The sequence below is a fragment of the Rutilus rutilus genome (assembly GCF_951802725.1).
Source record: "Rutilus rutilus genome assembly, chromosome: 6".
NCBI classification, from domain to species: Eukaryota; Metazoa; Chordata; class Actinopteri; order Cypriniformes; family Leuciscidae; genus Rutilus; species Rutilus rutilus.
Window position 1 is genome coordinate 30,593,202 of NC_140214.1, and position 22,545 is coordinate 30,615,746.

The 22,545-nt window shown below is 37.0% G+C and overlaps 1 protein-coding gene across 1 annotated transcript; it reads right to left on the reverse strand.

The window, feature by feature from the left end:
• Window positions 1-1,885: 1,885 nt before the first annotated feature.
• On the reverse strand, window positions 1,886-21,934 carry miga1 (mitoguardin 1). The gene is made up of 16 exons (XM_084411094.1): window positions 21,806-21,934; window positions 21,119-21,268; window positions 17,836-18,004; window positions 15,233-15,345; window positions 14,946-15,081; window positions 14,720-14,856; window positions 13,707-13,827; window positions 10,292-10,392; window positions 9,384-9,493; window positions 8,454-8,526; window positions 5,916-6,002; window positions 5,733-5,831; window positions 5,498-5,632; window positions 5,362-5,415; window positions 4,821-4,937; window positions 1,886-2,670 (listed from the first exon to the last, which is right to left on the reverse strand). Exons 2-16 carry the CDS (start codon window positions 21,215-21,217, stop codon window positions 2,452-2,454), a joined length of 1,770 nt encoding a protein of 589 aa, XP_084267220.1. The 5' UTR covers window positions 21,218-21,268; window positions 21,806-21,934; the 3' UTR covers window positions 1,886-2,451.
• Between the last annotated feature and the right edge of the window lie 611 nt (window positions 21,935-22,545).

A 22,545-nucleotide genomic window follows, 5' to 3' on the forward strand; every position in this document is an offset into this window, starting at 1 on the left:
GGAGACTCTGGCCTTCCACACCAGTGAAATGAGCTCTCCACTGTAAGTACAAAATGTACATGACTTTGCGGCCCAATTTGTTATGCTGTCAATGCATTGTCTTTGACTTACTGAAGCGCAATGTATTTAAATATCTAAATGTTGCCCTTTTTGGGTAAGTATGTCAGGGCTGTAATTTTGATTTTACATGCATTCAAGATAATGACTGACTACCCTTTTTCACATTGGACTGTTATTTTTGCCATAACAGCATTGTGTGATATTTACAAATTGAGTCATTGCCATGTTGACACTGCTTTAGTCATGTAAGACTTGTCTCTGACTTCTCGTATGAAACTGTGAACTGTATCACTGTGTTTAAGTCAGGACGTCTGTAGAAACAGCATCGTTTTCCCATCTGAATTAACACTGACTAGACATTTTTGTGATTTGTACTGCCAAGTGTTTTGTACTGCATAGACCCATAAAGACCCTCAGCAAATGACCTCTTTCAGATGTTAATTAGTATTAATGTCCAATTTCTAAATCTGTGCCTGCCCGGTTTTGTGTGATTTGAGGTCATTGAGGCTGTCAATTTGATTCAAGTTCTTTTGATCTGACTGTTCATTAGTGAGCAGTGCAATGTCTAATTTTGCAGTGTCGTCCCTGACCTTGCACCTTAGGTTCTGCAGCAATAACACAGGTAAGAGTATCCTAAGAAATCAAAACAATTGAACCTGTGATCTAGTGTAATGCTTTTCACATTTGAAACCGAGGTCAATATGTGCCGCTTTTTCAATTTAAGGATGTCTCTTGTAGTAAATAGACTGGCGTACGCCACAAATGTTGGAATTTAGATCTGCTGGAAGTATGTTTTTGTCCATATGAATTGCATGGCATTGACCTGTAGCTCACAAAACAATGTTTTTCCTCTATCTTTAACTAGGATTGTTATGCTTTTCTAAATGAACCCAATGTGATATATACATTTTTTAATTTGATTACCAATTTGTTAGCTTCCTGGTAAGTCTGTTTATAGCGTGGTCCTGTTCTACTGTCATAAAATGCATGCAGATGCGAAATGATCCAGAGCTAGTCCTATGAATGCACTCTGATAACTGACGTATACTGTATGTATGCTCATGTTTCATTGGTTTGCAAGCTTTCTTGATGCCCCTCTGTAGTGCTAATGTTTGTCCTACATTGCTGCCTTCATTCTCACTCACAGTGTTGAAGATGCTGCAGGCGTAGTTCGTAGAATCAGGTCCTAGTTTGTCCGTAAGGAGGAGTCCTTTGAGTCTGTCCCTCTGCTGAACGTAGACTGTTCAAGGGCTCCAATTATAAGGTAAAAATATATACCATGAGGAATCTGTCATTGCAAAGTCAATGTTTCTGTTAGTTTAGGGTGATGCCAGTTAGTTTTGATTATAGAAATGTTGCCATGTGTTTCTGTATTATTGGTTGACTAATAGTTCTATGAAATGTTCGAGTACATGCTTTGCCTTTTGTTGATTAGCGTAGGGATTTAATGTGCATCAATGCTGTACATGTGGACCATGACCAGACCAGGAACTTTTTTTCTTTTCTTTTTAATAGACATTTGCCAGACTGGTTTCAGTTAAATAGTTCCTTTAAACTTAGTCTTTGTCCATTGCTGCATATCTTTTTGTATGCATGCAAGATGTGCTTTCCTTTGAGCAAATTGTTCACAACAGAATTCGTGGGGGTCTAAAAACGAAGAGAAAATCGGAGGCTAGCTGAGAAATTTGGAGCATGCCTTTGAGGTAAAACAAGCTATCATGAACTGTTAAAGCTGTTGAATGTACTTTTGATTTTTGCTGAGAATTGTTGGTCTGAAATGTTGAAGATTGTTGCCATTGTCATCAATAAAATTGTAATCATTAAAAATGGTTAAGGTTTTTATTTCTCATAAAGTGATTTCAGTGTTCCTTTATACATTTATACTGGCTTAACATGGAAATTGTGAACTAAAAAAAGCAGTTTTAACTCGGGCATATTGCAGGACAAAATACTTGCATTCGGGTCACAACACAAACCACTATTTGTAAGGCTTTAATAGATCATGTAATGACTTGCATGCACAACATGGAACCACTATGAATGTAAAATACATTTATTGCTAGTGTTGAATATTAGTTTCCATAAAGTGACCTACAGAAAAACAAAGAAAAATCCTTTTTCAGATCTATCAAAATACTTCCAATAAAGCTCAAGTCTTAAAACATCGAGGACCTTAATTCAGATCATTCATTGTGCAAGTGATTTATTAAGTCACAAAATTAAAACTAATGGAACATATTAAAGGCATATAAAAAAAACACATCTGTCCTTTTTTATCCACTTAATTACACAAACTTTACACTGCATTGAAATGGCACTAATAATGATGTGCACTGGACTCTGTGGCAACTGTAGGCAAGTACACGTCCGTGAAGATGTGACCGCTGTAGCTCACTGAACCTGCGCCTCCAGTAAAGCACTGTGTACCAGGTGCAAAGGTGTGTCACTACAGCCGTTCAGGTGACGGATCATGTCGGTGCCCAGGTAGGCCAGAAGCAGCTCTGAGCGTCTGTGAAGCAGGTGCAGGATATCTTCAGACAGAGTGTCCAGACTAGAGTATCGCACTTTATCCAGGTCGAAGATGTCCTTCAGGAAGAACAGCACCTGCTCCTATGGGACAAAAGATGAACCATTTTGTTCCTGATTTACTATATTCAACAAAGCTGAAGTTGAAGATTATACCTTGGTAGTCTCACATGACCATCAGACCCCCCTGATCATCAGACCTACATTTGGCCCTGCAGAGTTTAATCCATCCCTAATCAGATGCCTGAGCAAGCTAATCAAGGGTGTTCAGCTTTATTAGAGAATTACAAGCTGGGGGAGTTTGAGATAAACTGCAGGGCAGTGGACCGGATTTGAGGAACCCTAACCTACTTGGAGAAAAAGCTACAATAATCTTTTATCCAGGGGTGTCAAATCCTGCTCTTGGAGGGCCAAGATCCTGCAGAGTTCTGGTGTGTTCAATTCGGTGTTTCCCAACCCTGGCACACCAACAGGCCACATTTTTGATACCTCATCTGACCCATTAATTTCAGGTCTTGGAGTCTTCTAATGAGCTGATGAGGAATCAGGTGTGTTAGAGTTAAAAAATGTGTAGTGTTGGTGTGCCTCCAGGAGAACAGGGTTACTAGCAACTTCTAGTCTGGTAAACTCTGCAGGAAAGTGGTCCTCCAGGAGCAGGATTGGACACCCCTGCTTTTATCTGAGACACTTTTTGGACACTCCCTCTGGACCCTCTTCAACCCTAATTAGATACCTTAATTAGACCTGAAGCATCTAAAATGGGTTGACTTGTAAAGGCTGCATTTACACTGCAAGTCTTAATGCACAGATCCGATCTTTTGGCCCACGTTTACATTCACTTTAGACAGGACTGGTATTTGATACGTTTACACATTAATTCCTGGCCAAAATTATTTTCAGTGATCGTTTTACAATGCACTGGTTTTGAATGGCCATGCTATTCAAATTATTTATATAATTCATGTTGGGTGGTCATGATTATTTGCCAGCATGGACAAGATAACAGCTGTAACTCATGAATGTTTTGAATCTGAAGGAACTGATAAATAGTTCGGAAATAATTTGTATTTATCTACAGCTCAGATTTAGAATTCTGAAGTGAAATAAAGTAGCCTTGTGTGTATATATATTTTTTAATGAATTCGAATCAATTAACCACAGAGAGAGAAAGAGAGAGAGTGTGCACGAGTGAGTAACCTAATAGTGAATCTTGTTGGTTTAATTATAGTGAAATTATCACCTCATTGCTGAAAAATATGTAGCTTTCAGTAGCGAAGCTGTTTTTATTTATAAAAGTCACAGGCAGAGGTTGAAAACCAGCTGTGTGTTCTGGGTTTGCGCAATTTCTTTTCTTTACAAAGATAAAAATAAAGTTCCCACCTCAATAAAAAGCTGTGAGCGAGCGCATCCATGAGGCTGTCTGCCTCAAAATACAACATTAAAAAGCTATCTTTGTGAATAAATGTGAATTCGTCCTCAAATTCAAAGGGGAATCAGATATACGTAGGTCGGATGTCCAGATATCGGATGTGTATCTGATTTAAAACCACATTTGGAAGTGGCTCAGATCGAATGCGAAAAAATCTGATCTCATGCGGATTTTTGTTTACACGTGTGCAATAAATTCCAATCCGTTAAACGCAGCCCTGGTTGTTAACAGATGCATTACAATTTTTCCATATTCTGTCAGCAAACTCATAAGTGCATGTTTACTCCAGTGCAACTCTTGGATATGTCAAAGATTGAATGACATGAAACTTGACAAATCCATCAAATAGTTCTTGCTTGGAAGTGTGCAATGCAAAACTTGTGCATCCTGATTCCTGCTAGTTGCATAGAAGAAACTCGATCTGGTGATTTTTCACCAGTTCTTCCCAATTTAGTGTACATTATGGGACATGCTCGATGACGGGGGTTCTTCACTTCTGGCCCCGGAGAGCCTCTGTACTGTAAAGTTTAGTGGCAACCTTGATCAAACACACTTACCTATAACTTTAAAGTAATCTGGAAGACTTTGATTAGCTAGTTCAAGAGTGTATGATTAAAGCTAAACTCAGCAGGAAAGTGGATCTCCAGAAGCAGAAGAACCCAGCTCGATCAATTTTATCATTAAAATAAATGTCATGATGCTTTTAAATGTGGTGACCCATATGCATCAGGCGGTCAGTGTATGTAGGCATGCCATTTGAGACTGACATGCTTTAGGATAAAGAGGTCATCAAATTACACCTTACCTTGAAGAAGTCACAGAAATCGTGCAGGGAATTTTTGGGACCTAGAAACCCCCAGGCCAAGACCGGACTTATGTGTTCACACACTGCATAGAAATGTGCAATGAAGCCATCTTGAACCTGCGCGCACAAAATGAAATCTTGTATTGACAATGCAAGACTCCAGTTCTCTGTAACATCTCCTCCAGCACATCCCAAAGACTTTCAATGAATTTCAGGTCTGGATTCTTCATGCTCCTCCCAACCATTCTTTCACAATCTGAGCCTGATGAATCTTGGCATGGTCATCCTGGAATATGGCCAGGATGTGTTTTCCTACATGATCGTTTATGAAATGAAAAGCTACACTCTCCATCAATTGCCAAACATATAACATGCTAGAAACATAACTGCAATAATGATCCAATCAATCCAAACATCGACTTTTTTTGGCTGGGCAGTGTAAGATATTACAATTTAGATTCACGCCGAATTCATACAAAAAGACATACATTTCAAGCCAAACTGCAGGCCTTGACATACTGGTTGCACATCTCAACAATACCTTCATATGTTGTCTCTTCTGCTTCAGAACGGACCAACAACTTGATGCAACAGCCTATGAAGGTAAAATAAAGTTATGAAACATCACTGAAATGTAATTTTGTCGAATGATCAAATGTTAGAAATTCTGTACACACTGTTTCTTTGAAGGAGTTGTTGAGCCAACGATTGTTCACCACATTTTGGATTGAGACTGGTGGATTCTCAAGATCCTCAAATGAATCCATAAGAATAAAGTCAAGAACGATGTCATAGAAGCTGAGATGTTTAACCTGAAGAGAAAAACAAAAAACCCCTTCTTAATCAAGATTGTGTGTTTGAAGATACATTTTCAGGACAGGTCTTGAATCCGTATAAAATGAGATTTCTCACCCCTCTTGCAGAAAGCTCAATTTCTGTGTTCTCCCAGTGGTCTGTTTGCTCCATGAAGCAGATCATTTCTTCGAACACCTCCTCAAATCTCTTTGGGCTCTGCAAACCACACAACACAGGTCTGTTAGGTAGGTTGGGGACTTGTTCATATGTGATCACACGAAACCGAGAAAGGACACTCACCTTCCTTGCTTTAACAATTATTGAAGACAATATCCTCTTTCCTGTGTCAGCCAGAAATGCTCTAGTTGCTCTTTCACATAAGATTACCTGAATTAAAATAAAAGGTACGGTTTAGTGTGTACCCACACACTTTGAGGACACTTGCAGTCTTGTTGACTTGCGAATGGCTGCCACACGCACACGTCTGTGAAGTGCACAAGACCATAGGAAGAAGTGTCCTCTTGAATGCCCTTTTAAGGCCTCACCCTTGATGGGCTTTAGGGTTTCATTTGGACATGACCGCAGACTACTTAAGGGTGTGTTCACACTTGGCATGTTTGGTTCGATTAAAACGAACCCCCGTGCGATTGCTCTGTTAGTGCGGTTCATTTGAATAAGTGTGAACGCTGCCATCTGAACCCTGGTGCACCAAAAAAAGACTAACTCTGGTGTGGTTTGAATGAAATATAAATCTTTGTGTGTGTGAGGGATTCCTGCTGCTGTTTTGACTCCTTTACACATTTCACAAGCTCTCAGCTGGTCAAAATACCATAATATGTGGGTTACGCACATAGATATTTATCTGTTTATCCCAGAACACAGCATTGTTTTGGATGTTCGGTAAGTTCCGTTGTTAAATACAGACCCTTTCCAAAAAATTTGAATATCATGGAAAAGTTTATTTATTTCCATAATTCCATTCAAAACGTTAAACTTCCATAGATTATAGATTCAGGGCCCACAACTTAAACGATTTCAAGTATTTAGTTGTTTATTTGTACATAATTTGGGCTTCCAGCTAATAAAACCCACGAAAACAGGATTTCAAAAAATTTGAATATTACATGAAATCACACAGTAATTACACAGTGATACCATGGTCATTGAACCAGGTTTTGGTTCTTTTGGCAGTGTGGGCAGGTGCAAATCCTGCTGGAAAATGAAGTCAGCATCTCCATAAAGCTTGTCTGCTGAAGGAAGCATGAAGTGCTCTGAAAATGTCCTGGTAGACGGCTGCGTTGAGTGGACAGCACAGTGGACCAACACCAGCCGATGACATGGCTCCCCAAACCACAGACTGTGGAAACTTCACACTGGACTTCAAGCATCTTGGATTGTGTGCCTCTCCATTCTTCCTCCAGACTCTGGGACCTTGGTTTCCAAATGAGATGCAAAATGTGCTCTCATCAGAAAAGAGGACTTTGGTCCATTGTGCTTTATTAAATCCAGAGTCAACGCAGCCGTCTACCAGGACATTTTCAGAGCACTTCAGACTTCCTTCAGCAGACAAGCTTTATGAAGATTCTGACTTCATTTTCCAGCAGGATTTGCACCTGCCCACACTGCCAAAATAACCAAAACCTGGTTCAATGACCATGGTATCACTGTGTAATTACTGTGTGATTTCATGTAATATTCAAATTTTTTTGAAATCCTGTTTTCGTGGGTTTTATGAGCTGGAAGCCCAAATTATGTACAAATAAACAACTAAATACTTGAACCCAAGTTGTGGGCCCTGAATCTTCCTCCAGACTCTGGGCCTTGGTTTCCAAATGAGATGCAAAATGTGCTCTCATCAGAAAAGAGGACTTTGGTCCACTGTGCTTTATTAAATCCAGAGTCAACGCAGCCGTCTACCAGGACATTTTCAGAGCACTTCATGCTGACTTCATTTTCCAGCAGGAGTTGCACCTGCACCCACACTGCCAAAAGAACCAAAACCTGGTTCAATGACCATGGTATCACCGTGTAATTACTGTGTGATTTCATGTAATATTCAAAAAATTTTAAATCCTGTTTTCGTGGGTTTTATGAGCTGGAAGCCCAAATTATGTACAAATAAACAACAAAATACTTGAAATCGTTTAAGTTGTGGGCCCTGAATCTATGGAAGTGAAACGTTTTGAATGGAATTATGGAAATAAATAAACTTTTCCATGATATTCTACTTTTTTGGAAAGGGTCTGTATATGTCATAAAATCTGACCAATCAGGTTGTGAACGTATCCCTATGCCTTTAGGTTCGGTATCTTTAGGTTCAGTGTTAAAAATGCCAATGTGAATGCTAAGCAGACCAGGACTAGATTTTTTTTTTTTTTTGGGTCTGGACCAAACAAACCGAACAAGTGTGAACACAGCCCAAGACTCTGCCCCATGCAACACCATTAACATGAACATGTTTTACTTGGGGCTGTCAATTTAACACAATGAAACAAACAAATCCAATAAACCCCACAGGATTATTCAAAGGCTATATTCATGGCAAAAAAAAAAAAAAAAAAAAAATTCCAATAGAGAATTAAACATTGCGACATTACAAATGAAAAATACCGGTATACTGTATACAGTCTTTCAGTTTGACGTTTGATAGAAATTCTAACATTTTCCAAACCTATGAAGTTCAGAACATTTATTAATTAAATGTTTTGAATAGAACCACTGCCAATTAACATAAAAAACTATAATTTTTCTATAGTCCACAAAAATTGTGCTTAGTATTCAATGGACTAAAACCAACAAATCTGAATTTTGTATTCAGGACATAAGGGAATCCTTTACCTGACACGCCTGCCGTATACAGTGCAGTTTCGCCAGGAAGTCAGTGTCTCCAAGGCATTCAAGCATTTCTGTTCTGATTTTAAAAGAAGATAACCAATGAACAACACAGTCTGCTGCATAAAACAAGCAATATTTGCAAACACATGCTGATTTCTGAAACAGATCTGTTCACATTCAAATAGCCAATAACTTGACTGAACTTTGTTAAAGCGTCTGTCAACCATATTATCTATAGCTAGTCTAGTGGACTATATAAATAATTGGTTATCGTGATCAACATTATTACATTTATACAATATGTATTTGATTTAAATAATTTTATGGATGTAGTAATAAGCGGGATCATGTACAGCTGATGGTGATCAGGACCCTGACCCGAAGCTGTTAAGGCCCCAATATACTTCAAGCCAAATCAAATAACGAACTGGTGTAATGTCATTTCGAACAAAATCAGGCGAAAACAAAGTTCATTTGAGGTTCGCAACAGCTTGCCAAAACAAACTTTCCAACTACCATTGGTCTGTAGCGATTACGTAATAGGTAGACGTAGCTCTGGGGCTTTATGACACAGAAATCCTCTCCGGTTCATTTCTTTCTGTTCAGGTCACATGATGTGAGACCTGCTTTGTAAAGTTGAAATTCTAATTGAAAGTGATAGTGACATTTTTTCATGTTTAATACTGTAAATCTGCTTGCGTTAAAGCAATCAATTGTACAAAGTGCTGTATAAATAAATGTGACTTGAATGGAGTGCTGAATTGCAGAGCTGGTGCAAACATAGCCACATCCCTAAGAACAACTGCTTTCTGAACTGCTGTTTTTTCACCGTGTTGTTTAGAGGAAAGCATGCAGTACATATTTACATATTCATCTAAACTCTCAGCAGCGTGTGCGGTGTAGGGATGTTCATTAACAGTATACTAGACCCACCGTAGCACTCGACAGGAGATCTTCCCCTCCTCCGCCATCTGGAGGGCCTCCTCATAGAAGGGGTGATGACACAGTGCATGGGCACTCCTCATCTCTCTGTGCTCAGATAACTGCAACAGATTGCAAGATTTTTTGCATTTGTATATATATTACATCTAATATATTCTATTTCTTATATATAGGTTGGTGCCTGTCACCAACCAGATTGAGTGTCGACTAGGGATGTGCACCACGACTAATTCCATTAAGCTTTAAATGGACATTTTGTAACCAACTTGTCTTAACAAACCCATAGAAGACAGTCAAAAGACAGAAGTCAATCCACTTAAAGTTCCCCCTGTAGTCAATAATTTGACCCCTTAAAACTCATCTTTGATCCCAAAAATTACATATTTAAAAGTTTTTTCCTTAAAGTCTTCAAGCCTTAAAATAGTTTGAATGTAACTCTACACCCTTGCCTCATTTAGTATATGCGGTTAAAAACTTGATTTTCACCACAGGGGGTCTTTAAAATAGACTTTTCAATATCATTAGGATATTGATACAAGATCTCTTGTTGTAAAGAAGTTTCATTTATAAATATTTCCCCTCTACCGCTCTAAAATTTCATACCGTTATTGTCCCTCATAACCAGTAGTATAACAAGCCAAACTTAAACCGAGTCTCACCGAGAAAACGATTGCGGTAAGGATTACTTAAAAGATGTATTTAGTATGATAGATGAAGAATACCATGATACTTTTTTATGATTGTGGAGTCAGACTACACATGATGGGAATGTTAATGGCAAACCTGAGTGCTAAACAGCCCAAAATAAAACACATTCATGTTGAATCCCATAGCAAATGAAGGTCTGTGAGATGTGACCTGTTCAAACTGTCCAGCTGACACACAGGCTTTCCTCTCACCTCTGCGGCAGACACGAAGGAATCTGTCGAGGCGATGCTGACTGAATCTCTGAGACAGGTGTCCTCCAAGTCCTCCCGCACGGAGAGATCCATGTGCTTGTCTGCCAGAGGAAATGAAGGAAGATTAGACTTAAGTGCCCTTATCTCACATGGGTGAGCAAACTGGTCTAATTCCAAAACAGCAGACCGCATAAACAAAGTCACAAGGAACTGAAGGACAAACGTGCCTATTGCCTTGAGAGCTTGGGAGAGGGTAAGAGGTAGACCTGTACAGTTGTAAGGAAACTTTTGGACCATGACCAGCTGCTTTATTTAGCAGAACATGGGATGAGCCTAAGTAATATGCAGAAGATGCACATCTACAGTACTGTGTCCAGTTCTGTGTTTAATGAAGAATTTAAGTCATAGTTCACTCAAAAAAGACAATTATGTTGTTCCAAACCTGTATGACTTTCTTTTTTTCTGTAGAACAAAATGTATTTTAAAAATCCATCTTTGATCATAAGTCAGTGTCTCCTGTGTTGTTTTGGATCCCAGTGATGTTCATTGGATGAAACATCAAGTAATTGAAACATCCTTCAAATCATCTTTTGTGCTCCACGGAAGTAAGTCATCATCGATATTAGGAAAACCAAGTCACCAGAGTCCATTTACACTTGCGGCTAAGGTTGCCAGTGAAAATAAAAGGACAATCTTGGTTCTTTATAGAAAAGTAAGAGTTAACGGGACACTCAAGGTATAAGTTTACACTAAGCGTGTTCAACACTTGCAGTTCGGTTCTCTTGGTTCTTTGGTTTGTACCCGAAAATAATTGATACATTTAGTCCTGGTTTGCTTAGCGTTCAGTCATTTTTTTTTAACACAGACCATAAGGACACGAAACAAAAATGATGTGTCTTGATGATGTGCATTTTGCGACAGAACTTGCTGTGTGCTAGACGCTTTTTACAACTGTTTCAAAGCAGCTTTACAGAAATAAACAGGAAAATGATGATTCAGTGATGCAAACAAATTCAAATCTGCTCTAAAAAGAAAAGTGTCATTGTTCAGCTGAGTGTCAGTTAAGTGTTGATTCTGTTTCGTTCAATCAATAACTGTGGAAATAAAATATGAAACTAGTTCAATTCAACAATAAAGCAGGTCTGTAGAAAACAGTGACGTTATTGTTCAGCTCAGGTCAGTTCTCATACAATATTCTCAGTACAGTCAAATCAATAATATTGCTGAATATTAAAGTCCCCCTATGGTGAAAAATATTTAATCAACCAATCACATGACAGCAACTCAATGCATTTAGGCATTGTGGAATTATAAATTTAAGAATCTGTTTAAGATCTGCTGATCATCTTACATCCTTACATAACATCACATGGAAAACTAAAGGGAAGTGCATTGTATTTAGCATTTAAGGTAAAGATGACAACATCAGATGAATCATTCGGTTAAGCACAGATTTTAGCAAGAGGTTCCTGCCAGTCCTGTTCTCTTTATTGTAAGTAATGAGTCATATTACTGAGACTCTCACCTTTAGTCTTTAATGGCTCTTGGAGTCCCTGTCCTATTCTTTGAATAGTTATGCTGATTGGATTAGGAGTGGTAACACTCTAGAGTCTGCTGGGACAGGGACTGGGACAACTACTTCATTTGCATGCTTTGTTTAAGGTCGTCACTCAGGTGCTTTGAGTCCATTTCTAAGCACTGCCCACTAAAATCTATATAAACTACAATGTGCACCGCCTCAGTTAGACTTGATGACTGCAGCTACCGACAGCTCGTGTTCTCAATCAAGAATCCTGCTGAAAATACAACCGAGTCTCCTGGTCTTCACTTCTACAGCATGTAAACATTGGCTGTTTCTCAATTCCAAGAACGCAAAAAACAGACTCGCGTTCTTGTGGAAACCAGTCTCCAGGATACCTTGAAAGATCGAACTTGGAAAGACGCGAGGACACAAAACGCGTCCCTTGTGAGAATTGAGATGTGCTGCGATCTTGTTGCTCAACTGACCGTTCCAGCATATTAAAAGTAGTGGCCAATGCACAATAAATACAACATAACATCACAAACAAATGTCATAACCTATTAAAACATGTCTTTTATATTATTATAGACATTATTTTCATCAAATTTTATATAATTTTATTTTACCGTGTGCATTTGTGAAAATGAGTATGTATGTTTAATGTTACTGCTTAGCTTTCTCAATGTTAAGATTCTTTTTAATATGCCAAAAATGCTGCATGCTTTCTTCAGGTCTTTATAACTTTATTAAAATTAAGAAAAACAAACGTTTCCTCTCACAAGCTGTCACGTATTTGCGAGCTTGCAGAGGAAATCTTTTAAGGGAGAACGAGAAGTTTAAAGCCCGCATCGTCTTCTGGGACTTCTAACGGTTCGATTCTCTCAAGCCTGCATTCGATGTATCCTCGATATCAAGAACACAGAATGCGTCCTCTGTACTTGCGTTATTGAGCATTGAAATTGAACTTTGATGGTTGATGATGGTCTGTTACGAGGACATAAGATGGCTTAAGAATGCATATTGAGAAACGGCCATGGTAAAGACAATCTAATCAAACTAAGCATCAGAATGGAGACGAAAGGTGATTTAAGTGCCATGGGTGTTGGTGCAGAGGAGCTGGTCTGAGTATTTCAGAAACTGCTGATCTAGAGGGATTTTCACACACAACCATCTCTAGGGTTTACAGAGAATGGTCAGAAAAAGAGAGAATATCCAGTGAGCGGCAGTTCTGTCTGAGAAAATGCCTTGTTGATGCCAGAGGTCAGAGGTGAATGGCCAGACTGGTTCAGCTGATAGAAAGACAACTCGAATAAACACTCGTTACAACCGAGGTCTGCAGAAGAGCATCTCTGAACGGATAACACGTTGAGGAAGACGAGCTACAGCAGCAGAAGACACACCGGTAACACTCCTGTCAGCTGAGAACACGAAACTGAGGCTACAATTCACACAGACTCACTAAATCGGACAATTTAAGATTGGAAAATCACGTTCCCTGGTCTGATGAGTCTTGATTTCTTCATTCAGATGGTCGGGTTAGGATTTGGTGTAAGCAACATGAAAGCACGGATCCATCCTGCCTTGTATTAACAGTTCAGGCTGCTGGTGGTATAATGTTGTGGAGGATATTTTCGTGGCACACTTTGGGCCCCTACTTCCAGCAGTATATACCACAAAGCTCAAATCATCTCAACCTGGTTTCTTGAAAACTGAAGGCGCACTGCTTATGCAATGGATCAACATGTCACACACCAATAAAAAAAGTCAATATTTAGAGTACAGTCATGCTTAACAGAGCCAAGCCCAGTAATAAATATTACACAAGACCATTCATTCACATTCACACATATATATCCATTGACTTTACATAACGATCTTTAGTTTAACACTCACCGTTACTAGGACATGTTGAAGGGTCTGTCATTCCCAGCGCTCCCTCAAACTCCTCCTGGAGCCGATAGGCTCTCTGTAGTAGAGACTCCAGCTTTTGGATGAAATCTGCACTGATGATGTCCTAATAAACAGTAAATATTATTAGTATATTATGTTTTAATAGTATATTATATTACGCTCTGTAAAGCTGCTTTGAAACAATCTACATTGTTAAAAGCGCTATATAAATGAAGATGACTTGACTTTTATGAACAGAGTTTCAGCTTAGGAAACATGACTGTGCCCGTACATTAACAGTGTTTTTTAATTATTTGTGTTTTTAAATAAGCATTAGTGTCAAGGGTAACCTTAATGCAAACTAGGGAAAATGAGCGTTAACAATTAAATTTCGAAAAACAATAAATTTCAAAAATGCCTAGTATTGGCTGGTGATAACCAATATGGTACCAATATCTAGCTTATTTTTTAAAGGTGCTCTAAGTGATGTTGGGTGACGTCACTTCTTGTTGACGTTTAAAGTATTGTCAAACAAAACGGAGGCTAGCTAGACCCTCCCTCCTCCTCATCCGTGCACTAAACCCCCAAACCCCACCCCCAAATCCTTCTTGTCGGTTATTGGCTGGAACAGTTTGTTATGTTTCGTGGTGTGGGTTAGCCCAGTTTGTTTTTCTTGCCGTTTGTGGAGCCTGGTGTGTCTACAGAGACTGTGTTTTTTTTTTTACAGTGTGTTCAGGGGACAGGCAGCTAGCGGATGGTGAGGAGATGTTTGCTGTACGTGACAAAAAATGTTTTGAATTTGTATAATTTTATCATGATCATGAACACATTAGTTTGTAGCACAAATAGTTTTATCATTTACTGCACATTGCTATTCTTCTAGTTATGCACCTATAGCAGCTAATGAATCAGATGTCTCGCACATTCACAGAAAATAGATTACTTCCGCATTTCAAAATAAGGTGGATATCATGCGTCCCTACTGAGGCCTATAGTGGTTGGTTGGGGAGTAATACCTCCATGCTTTCTTCTGCGATGGCATCTCCAGCTCCCAGCTTGACCGACGCACAGCTCTCCTCATCCTCCGCTTGCCTGCCGCGGAACGTCAGTGCCTGTTCCCAGCGCCGCAGGGCCTCCTCGAACAAATCCATTCCTGTGGGAGGACAAAAATATATCTATTCAACCTGTGTGTTCATCTGCAAAGGGGAGGATGCATCAATTCTGCTGTGTGCTGGCTTTTACCCATCAGGTAGAGATTCTCTGGAGTGGCAACAGGGATGTTGAGCAGATTACAGACGTCACCCTCATCTCCTGCCCCGTCCCAGCAGCTGGAGCCATTAGCACAGGTGGAGCTACTGGAGGAGTGCCTGCTCCTCACCTGAGAGAACATGTGCCATTTCAACATCTCAATGGTGCATTTTACAAGACTACCTTTTTGTCAATGGCATTTTTGGTGCGGCATGTGCTGTTGAAGTCAAAGGTATATTATACCACTATCTAAAGATGACAATGAAAAAAAAATTGCTTACCGAGGCCAGGCTTTGCAGGGAGCCCGAAAGCTTGCCGTACAGGCCACCACTGGAAACCACATTACATGAGTAGCAGTTCTTTGAGTTCAGAGGCAGATTTTGATAGTCAATCTCTGAAATAAAAGAGAGAACAACAATTACATAATATATTCTATTATATTTATGAAAAATATTAGGGGTGTAACGGTCCATGTATTCGTCCTGAACCAAACAAATTTGTCATGAAAACAAGCTATAACAGTCACTGTGTAAATGTATATTTCACAAATGAATTTGAGAATAAAATTAACTTTAGAATTAGATTTAGAAGTTAATGCAAAACCTACAGAAGAGGATTAGGGCCAAGCAATAATAAAAAAATAAAACCATCTCGAGATTAAAGTCATTATAATGTGAGATTAAACTCGTTAAATTTCGAGAAAAAAAGTCAAAATACAATCTTGAGAATAAACTCATTACATTTCGAGAATAAAGTCGTTGTGTTTCGAGAAAAAAACTCGTTAAATTTCGAGAAAAAAAAAATCGAAATAATCGTGAGAATAAACTCATTAAATTTCGAGAATAAAGTCGAAATGAAATGTAGAGAATAACGCATTCGATCAGTGTTCATTGCCTACTGATATCAACCTCATCGAGGTTTCTGGTTTCCCAGGATACCATAAGACGCATTATTAATCGCTGTTGGTTGTGTACGCCTCCATCCACAGAATGTAACGACTGTAACCATCTATACAGCCATTAATGGCAATGCCTTACGGTTTTAATTTATCATAGCTGTCCATATGTGCATTTGGGCCAGCGCAAGTGTACTGGCGTCTTCTCTAGCGTCTCCTTCGTCGAAATTCCACACCTTGAGGATCAACAAGTTTAATAAAGCCTGGTTCACACGGCAGGATAATTAGGCCGATTTAAGCCCCGATTCACCCCTTCCGACAATCTTAAGGATGCTCCGATTATCGTAAAATAATCTGATCAGATATTCCTGCCGTGTGTGGTGTGTTAAGACTGCTCTCGTCTGCTCGGAAGGACGTCGGGACCGCTCCGATCTCAAATCGGGGGATATCCAACATGTTGGATTTATTTGGCCCGATTTCTCCTCGTGTGTGGTGTCCCCCGGAGACAAACGAGCACGCAGCCTGTGGACTGTGGCGTGTAGCCAATCAGAAAGCGAGGTGACGAGGCGGCGAGGAAGCACTGGGAAACAAAATCAAAACAGCCGGCGGCATGGCGCACCAGAAAGTGCAGTGGATGTCGGAGATCATCACCTTTTCTTTTGATAACGTTTTTTTTCGGTTAAAAACAAACTACAAACTATCGCCACGCCACCGTTTACTCTGAAGTCACGTTTGATCTCGAGGGATTTTGCGACATTTCCCGTCTGACCTGGGAATGCTCGGGAGTCAAATCGGTTCGTGTGTGATGTGTTGATTTTGCCGTGTGGCTGCGCACCACACACTGTACGACCAAAACCGTTAGACCCGTGATTTTTTAATCGCCGTGTGTGGGGTCTCTCAGGTATCTATGCGTCTTATGGTATCCTGGGAAACCACGAAACCTCGATGAATTTCATGTTGGACAAAAGCGAGTACATCGCGCAAATTGGACTGATTTTTTCTTCTAAAAAGATCTAGCCGACCTAGACCTAAGAATGTTATATTCTTTGTTACTGAAAGAAAGTCTAAAATATAGCTTGACTAACGTTAAGTGATCCAACTCTGCCATGTCCTCTATCAGTAGGCTATGAACACTGATCGAATGAGTTATTCTCTCCATTTCATTTAGACTTTTTTTCTCGAAACACAACGACTTTATTCTCGAAATTTAATGAGTTTATTCTCAAGATTGTACTTCGAGTTTTTTGCTCGAAATTTAACGAGTTTTTTTTCGAAACACAACGACTTTATTCTTGATATTTAATGAGTTTATTCTCAAGATTGTACTTCGAGTTTTTTGCTCGAAATTTAACGAGTTTTTTTTCGAAACACAACGACTTTATTCTTGATATTTAATGAGTTTATTCTCAAGATTGTATTTCGACTTTTTTTCTCAAAATTTAACGAGTTTAATCTCGCATTATAGTGACTTTAATCTCGAGATGGTTTTATTTATTTTATTATTGCCTGGCCCTAATCCTCTTCCGTAAAACCTGCCTTATGTGCAACTTTACATGTTTTTTATTTTATTTGAGCGTTGATTATTATATCAAAAAAATAAATAGCAACTGAATTTAATAATTTGGGCTCTGTTGTTAATTGTAACCTTTAATATCATAGTAATGTGTAATCAAGGGCTCCACATATATTTGACAGCATTAGCTAAGATAGATTTTTTTTATCCTTAAGAAAATTAATTATAATTTAATTTATTTAAACACATAAAAAAAAAAAATAAAAAAAAAAAATCAGTTATAAAAAAAGAAAAATCAATAAAAAAATAAGAAAAAATAAGCAATTTTGTGTTTAGTGTTCTCCCCCCTGGTACCGAACCATGACTTAAAAACTTAAGAAAAGTGACTTAATATTTAATATTAATAAAAAAACATTAATATTTTGAAATATTATTAGAATTTTAAAAAGCTGTCTTCTATTATAATATGTTTTTACCTTTTTTCAGAGGGACAGAAGTGAGGAATTCAAATGTTTCATGCTCTACAGGCGAACTGGCTATTTTCTTGCCCTTCCTCCTCCTGAAGCGGCGTGCGAGGAAGATGAGGGAGACTGCGCCGAAGGCAGTGGCGGCAAAGAGCTTCTTGGTGCCGGTGCTCAGACTCACCTGCTCAGAGAGGGAATAGAGACATACGGCAACGTTTAACTTTGGATCAAGCGCTCGGCTCAAGGCACACAGAGATCAGACAGGGTGACAGCAAGGATTACATGACTGGAAATGACTGTCTGGACATGTGTTGCTCGGCCTGAGGGACCTGATCAAATGAGCAAGTTTAAGCTAATCACATGCACAGACACATATTACTATCAAACAGTGTCTGTGCGAATAACCTATACATAAAAGTTCCACATACGTTTTCTGAAGGTACAACATAGAGGACCTGATCACACCAGGTTTGAATACGTGCAAGCCTGAATGAGATTCGAAAGCTATGGCAGAGATTTGAACTAAAATATTTGTCTGAAGAAGACTTCAAATACAGTGCTTGACTGAAATATAGTGTCACTTTTATGTGCTTTTTCTACAGCTTGACAGCTTATCCACGACAGTGAGCTCATTGCATGCAACTCGCGTATCCAAACACTCACAGACCAATCAGACTCAGCTGCGAAATCCATCCAAGGACATAGTAAACGTGACTGATTTAATGTTTCGCTTTTTCAAAAAGGGGATCAAAACCATTGCAACCTTTTGAAAAGCAGAGTATTGAAGCTGTACATTTATTGCTAAATTAAGTAAATGCTTTAATAAACCTACTTCAAACTGAATGGCATGTTTTTCCACCTCAATTTTATGGGCTGCATTTATTTAAAAAAAAATACAGTAAAATTGTAATATTGTGAAATGTTATTACAATTTAAAAGAATTGTTTTCTATTCTATAAACATTTTAAAATGTAATTTATTCCTGATGCATTATTCAGCATCATTACTCCAACCTTCAGTGTCACATGATGCTTCAGAGATCTAACTTGATGATTTGCAGCTCAAAAATTATGTCTTATTATTATCAATGTTGAAAACAGTTATGCCATTCAAACATAAGAGTAAAAAAAAATATATATATATACTTTTATTTATTTAGAATGCATTAAATTGTTCAAAAGTGACAGTGAAGACATTTATAATGTTACAAAAGATTTCTATTTAATAAATGCTTTAAAATGTAAAGAAATTAATTTGATAAATGCGGTTCATTTAACTTTCTATTCATCAAAATATCACCATTTAGACAAAAATGTCAAGCAGCACAACTGTTTTCAACATTGATAATAACAAGAAATGTTTCTTGAGCAGCAAATCATCTGAAAATTCATCAAAAGATGCTGAAAATTCAGCTTTGACATCACAGGAATAAATTACAGTCTAAAATGTATTCAAATAGAAAACAGTCCTTTCAATTTTTAATAATATTTTGCAATAATAGTGTTTTTACTGTATTTTTGATTAAATAAATGATCATAAGAGACTTATTTCTATATAGTGTATATATATATATATATATATATACAGTACCAGTCAAAAGTTTGGAAACACTACTATTTGTAATGCTTTTGAAAGAAGTCTCTTATGCTCATCAAGCCTGCAGTTAAAAAAAAAAAAAAAAAAAAAAAAAAAAACCAGTAATATTATGAAATATTATTACAATTTAAAATAATGGTTCTCTTTTTTAATATACTTTAAAATGTAATTTATTTTTGTGATGCAAAGCTGAATTTTCATCAGCAAGTACTCCAGTCTTTGGTGTCTTATGATCCTTCAGAAATCATTCTAATATGCTGATTTATGATCAATGTTGGAAACAGTTGTGCTGCTTAATATTTTTTTATAACCTGAGATACTTTTTTCAGGATTATTTGATGAATAAAAAGTTAAAAAGAACTGTATTTATTTAGAATAGAAATCTTTTGTAACAATATACACTACCGTTCAAAAGTTTGGGAACAATAACTATTTTTTTTTTTAAGAAATTAGTACTTTAATTCAACAAGAATGCGTTAAATTGATAAATACGATTTATTTTGTTAGAAATGTTTTTATTTTGAATAAATGCTGTTTTTATGAATAAATGCTGTTAACGTTTTACTCATCAATGAATCCTGAAAAAAGTATTCCAAAAAAATATATTAAACAGCACAACTGTTTCCATCATTGATAATAACTGAGTATCAAATCATCATATTAGAATGATTTCTGAAGGATCATAAGACACCAAAGACTGGAGTACTTGCTGACGAAAATTCAGCTTTGCATCACAAAAATAAATTACATTTTAAAGTATATTAAAAAAGAGAACCATTATTTTAAATTGTAATCATATTTCATAATATTACTGTTTTTTTTGTGTTTTTTTGTTTTTAACTGCAGGCTTGATGAGCATAAGAGACTTCTTGCAAAAGCATTACAAATAGTAGTGTTTCCAAACTTTTGACTGGTACTGTATATATATATATATATATATATATATATATATATATATATATATATACAGTATATAAGTAAATATACTATATATATATATATATATACATACATACATACATACACTCGGCCTTTACAGACACATGGATTAACCCAGAGAATATAAAATATTCCCTTTATAAAAAGGTTAACAATTTATAATAACTATCATTAATAGTAACGTGTACTAGCAGCGCCACGGAACTGCAAAAAAGTAATGTTTTCACACAGGTTTCCCCAAATTCTCCTGCCGTTAGGACAAACAGATACTTCTGTCAAAAATTCACACCAATGAATAAGCCGAAGTTGAACAAAAGCACTTTGTTTACACTGTTTGTGGGAAGCAACCTACAAATGGCTGGCTTACAGTCCTTGCACATCACCTTTAAAGTCACTACGAAATCAAAATGGACAATTCTTGCCAAAGAGCCAATAAATTCCCCATTGACATAATCAAGTCGCACCCTATTTTTTCTTGTTTGTGAAAATAAATAAATGTGTATATATAAAAAAAAAAAAAAAAAAATTTTTTTTTGTATTCATCTAAGCCCAGGGCTGCATTTCCAAAAAGCATAGTAAGTCGAAGTAGATTGTAGACCCGTTGCCACCAATGGACTCTACGATCAACTTAACTCCCGATGCTTTTGAGAAACGCAGCACCCTGGATTTAAAACCAATTTCTGGATGACAATGCACAAGTCAATAAGCTTGTAAAACAGAAGTGCCTGACTTTATTTCTGTCCACTGTTGGTCAGTTTACCTGTGGAAGAGAGTAATAAACCGACAGTGGAAGGTCCACAAAGTGCAAAGCGGCCACCTTCATGGACACGCGAGAGCTCCCAAACACGTCCTCCGTCATGATCCCATAATCCCTCTGGATGAGTCTCTTTCTCCACTTCACCAATACAACCTGAAGAAACACATCACTTGTGTTATATCTACATATATTTAAATCAGCATCTATCAATGGAAAGAAGGAATGACCAGCTGACCTGCCAAACCTCAACTGACACTTATCAAGAGTCTTATTAATTGTTCACTTTAGTCTGATACACACACACAGTTATTTTAAAGAATTACAAAAAAAGTTATTCTCTAACTGTCATATTATGAACTCTTCTTCTACGTAACAGCCCAAAACCTGCAATATTGCTCCTTGAGATTCAAGAAAACACGCTGGAATCAAGACTTTTAAACCAATAGAGGTTAAATAACAGTAACGTTAACGGCGTGATTCAATGTTTGTTAAAAACACCACTGATCCTGGCCATAAATAAAAAGTATGACCTTTATAAAAATGACCCACATTTATAATTTTTTATATTTCGATCGTCGCTCTTGGTTAACTCTGTGTTAAACAAATTAATAACAGGCAACATCATACATTCTGACAGTGTACATGTGGGTTATAATCTTAGTAAAACATAACAAACATGGTAATGCTTACATTTTTATGCCTTATATCGGCGACACGCCATCTGTCCTCTATCACTCAATGCGATAACTGCGTGCGCGTGTGAGCTCGTGTGGAGGAGGCGAACAGACGCCGCTAGAACTCACTTCCGGTGTCAACTGTGAGGTTACAGAATAAAAGTGTTCAAAACGTAAAAAATAAATAAACAAACTAAATAACTAACTAAAAATAAATAACCCAATTTAATAAAACAAAAAATATCACAATAAATAATAAATGAATACCTTGTATTTATACATTAAAACCAGTAAATACATTTTCATTTAAATAAAATTAATAAATAAACTTATTTGATTAAATAACTAGAAATTATTAAAATGAATAAATACAATTTGATATAAATAAGTAAAAAAAAAAAAAGAATGCATTTGATTGAAATAAATAAATAAATACAATTTGATTTAAATTAAAATGAACTACATAAATAAAACATTTTAAAATAATAAATTAATATATAGGATTAAAATAAGTAAATAAATAAAAACGTGATTTAAATCAATACAAATATTTTTAAAATTAATAAATACAATTTGATATAAATGAATAATAAAGAAATATATTTGATAAAAACAAATTACTAAAATAAATAAAATTTGATTTAAATAAGTACAATTATTAAAACAAATAAATTAAATTTGATATAAATAAGAAAAATGTAATACATTTGATTAAAAATATTAAAATAAATAAATGTACACAATTTTATTTAAATT

Excerpts from the sequence above, each read along its gene's own strand:
- miga1 (XM_084411094.1), bottom strand. The coding sequence starts at position 21,217 with ATGACGGAGGACGTGTTTGGGAGCTCTCGCGTGTCCATGAAGGTGGCC. Across the intron at positions 15,082-15,232 it reads CCCTGCAAAGCCTGGCCTCG|GTGAGGAGCAGGCACTCCTC; the intron begins GTAAGCAATTTT and ends ATGTTCTCTCAG. Across the intron at positions 5,633-5,732 it reads TTGAGCTTTCTGCAAGAGGG|GTTAAACATCTCAGCTTCTA; the intron begins GTGAGAAATCTC and ends TTTTCTCTTCAG.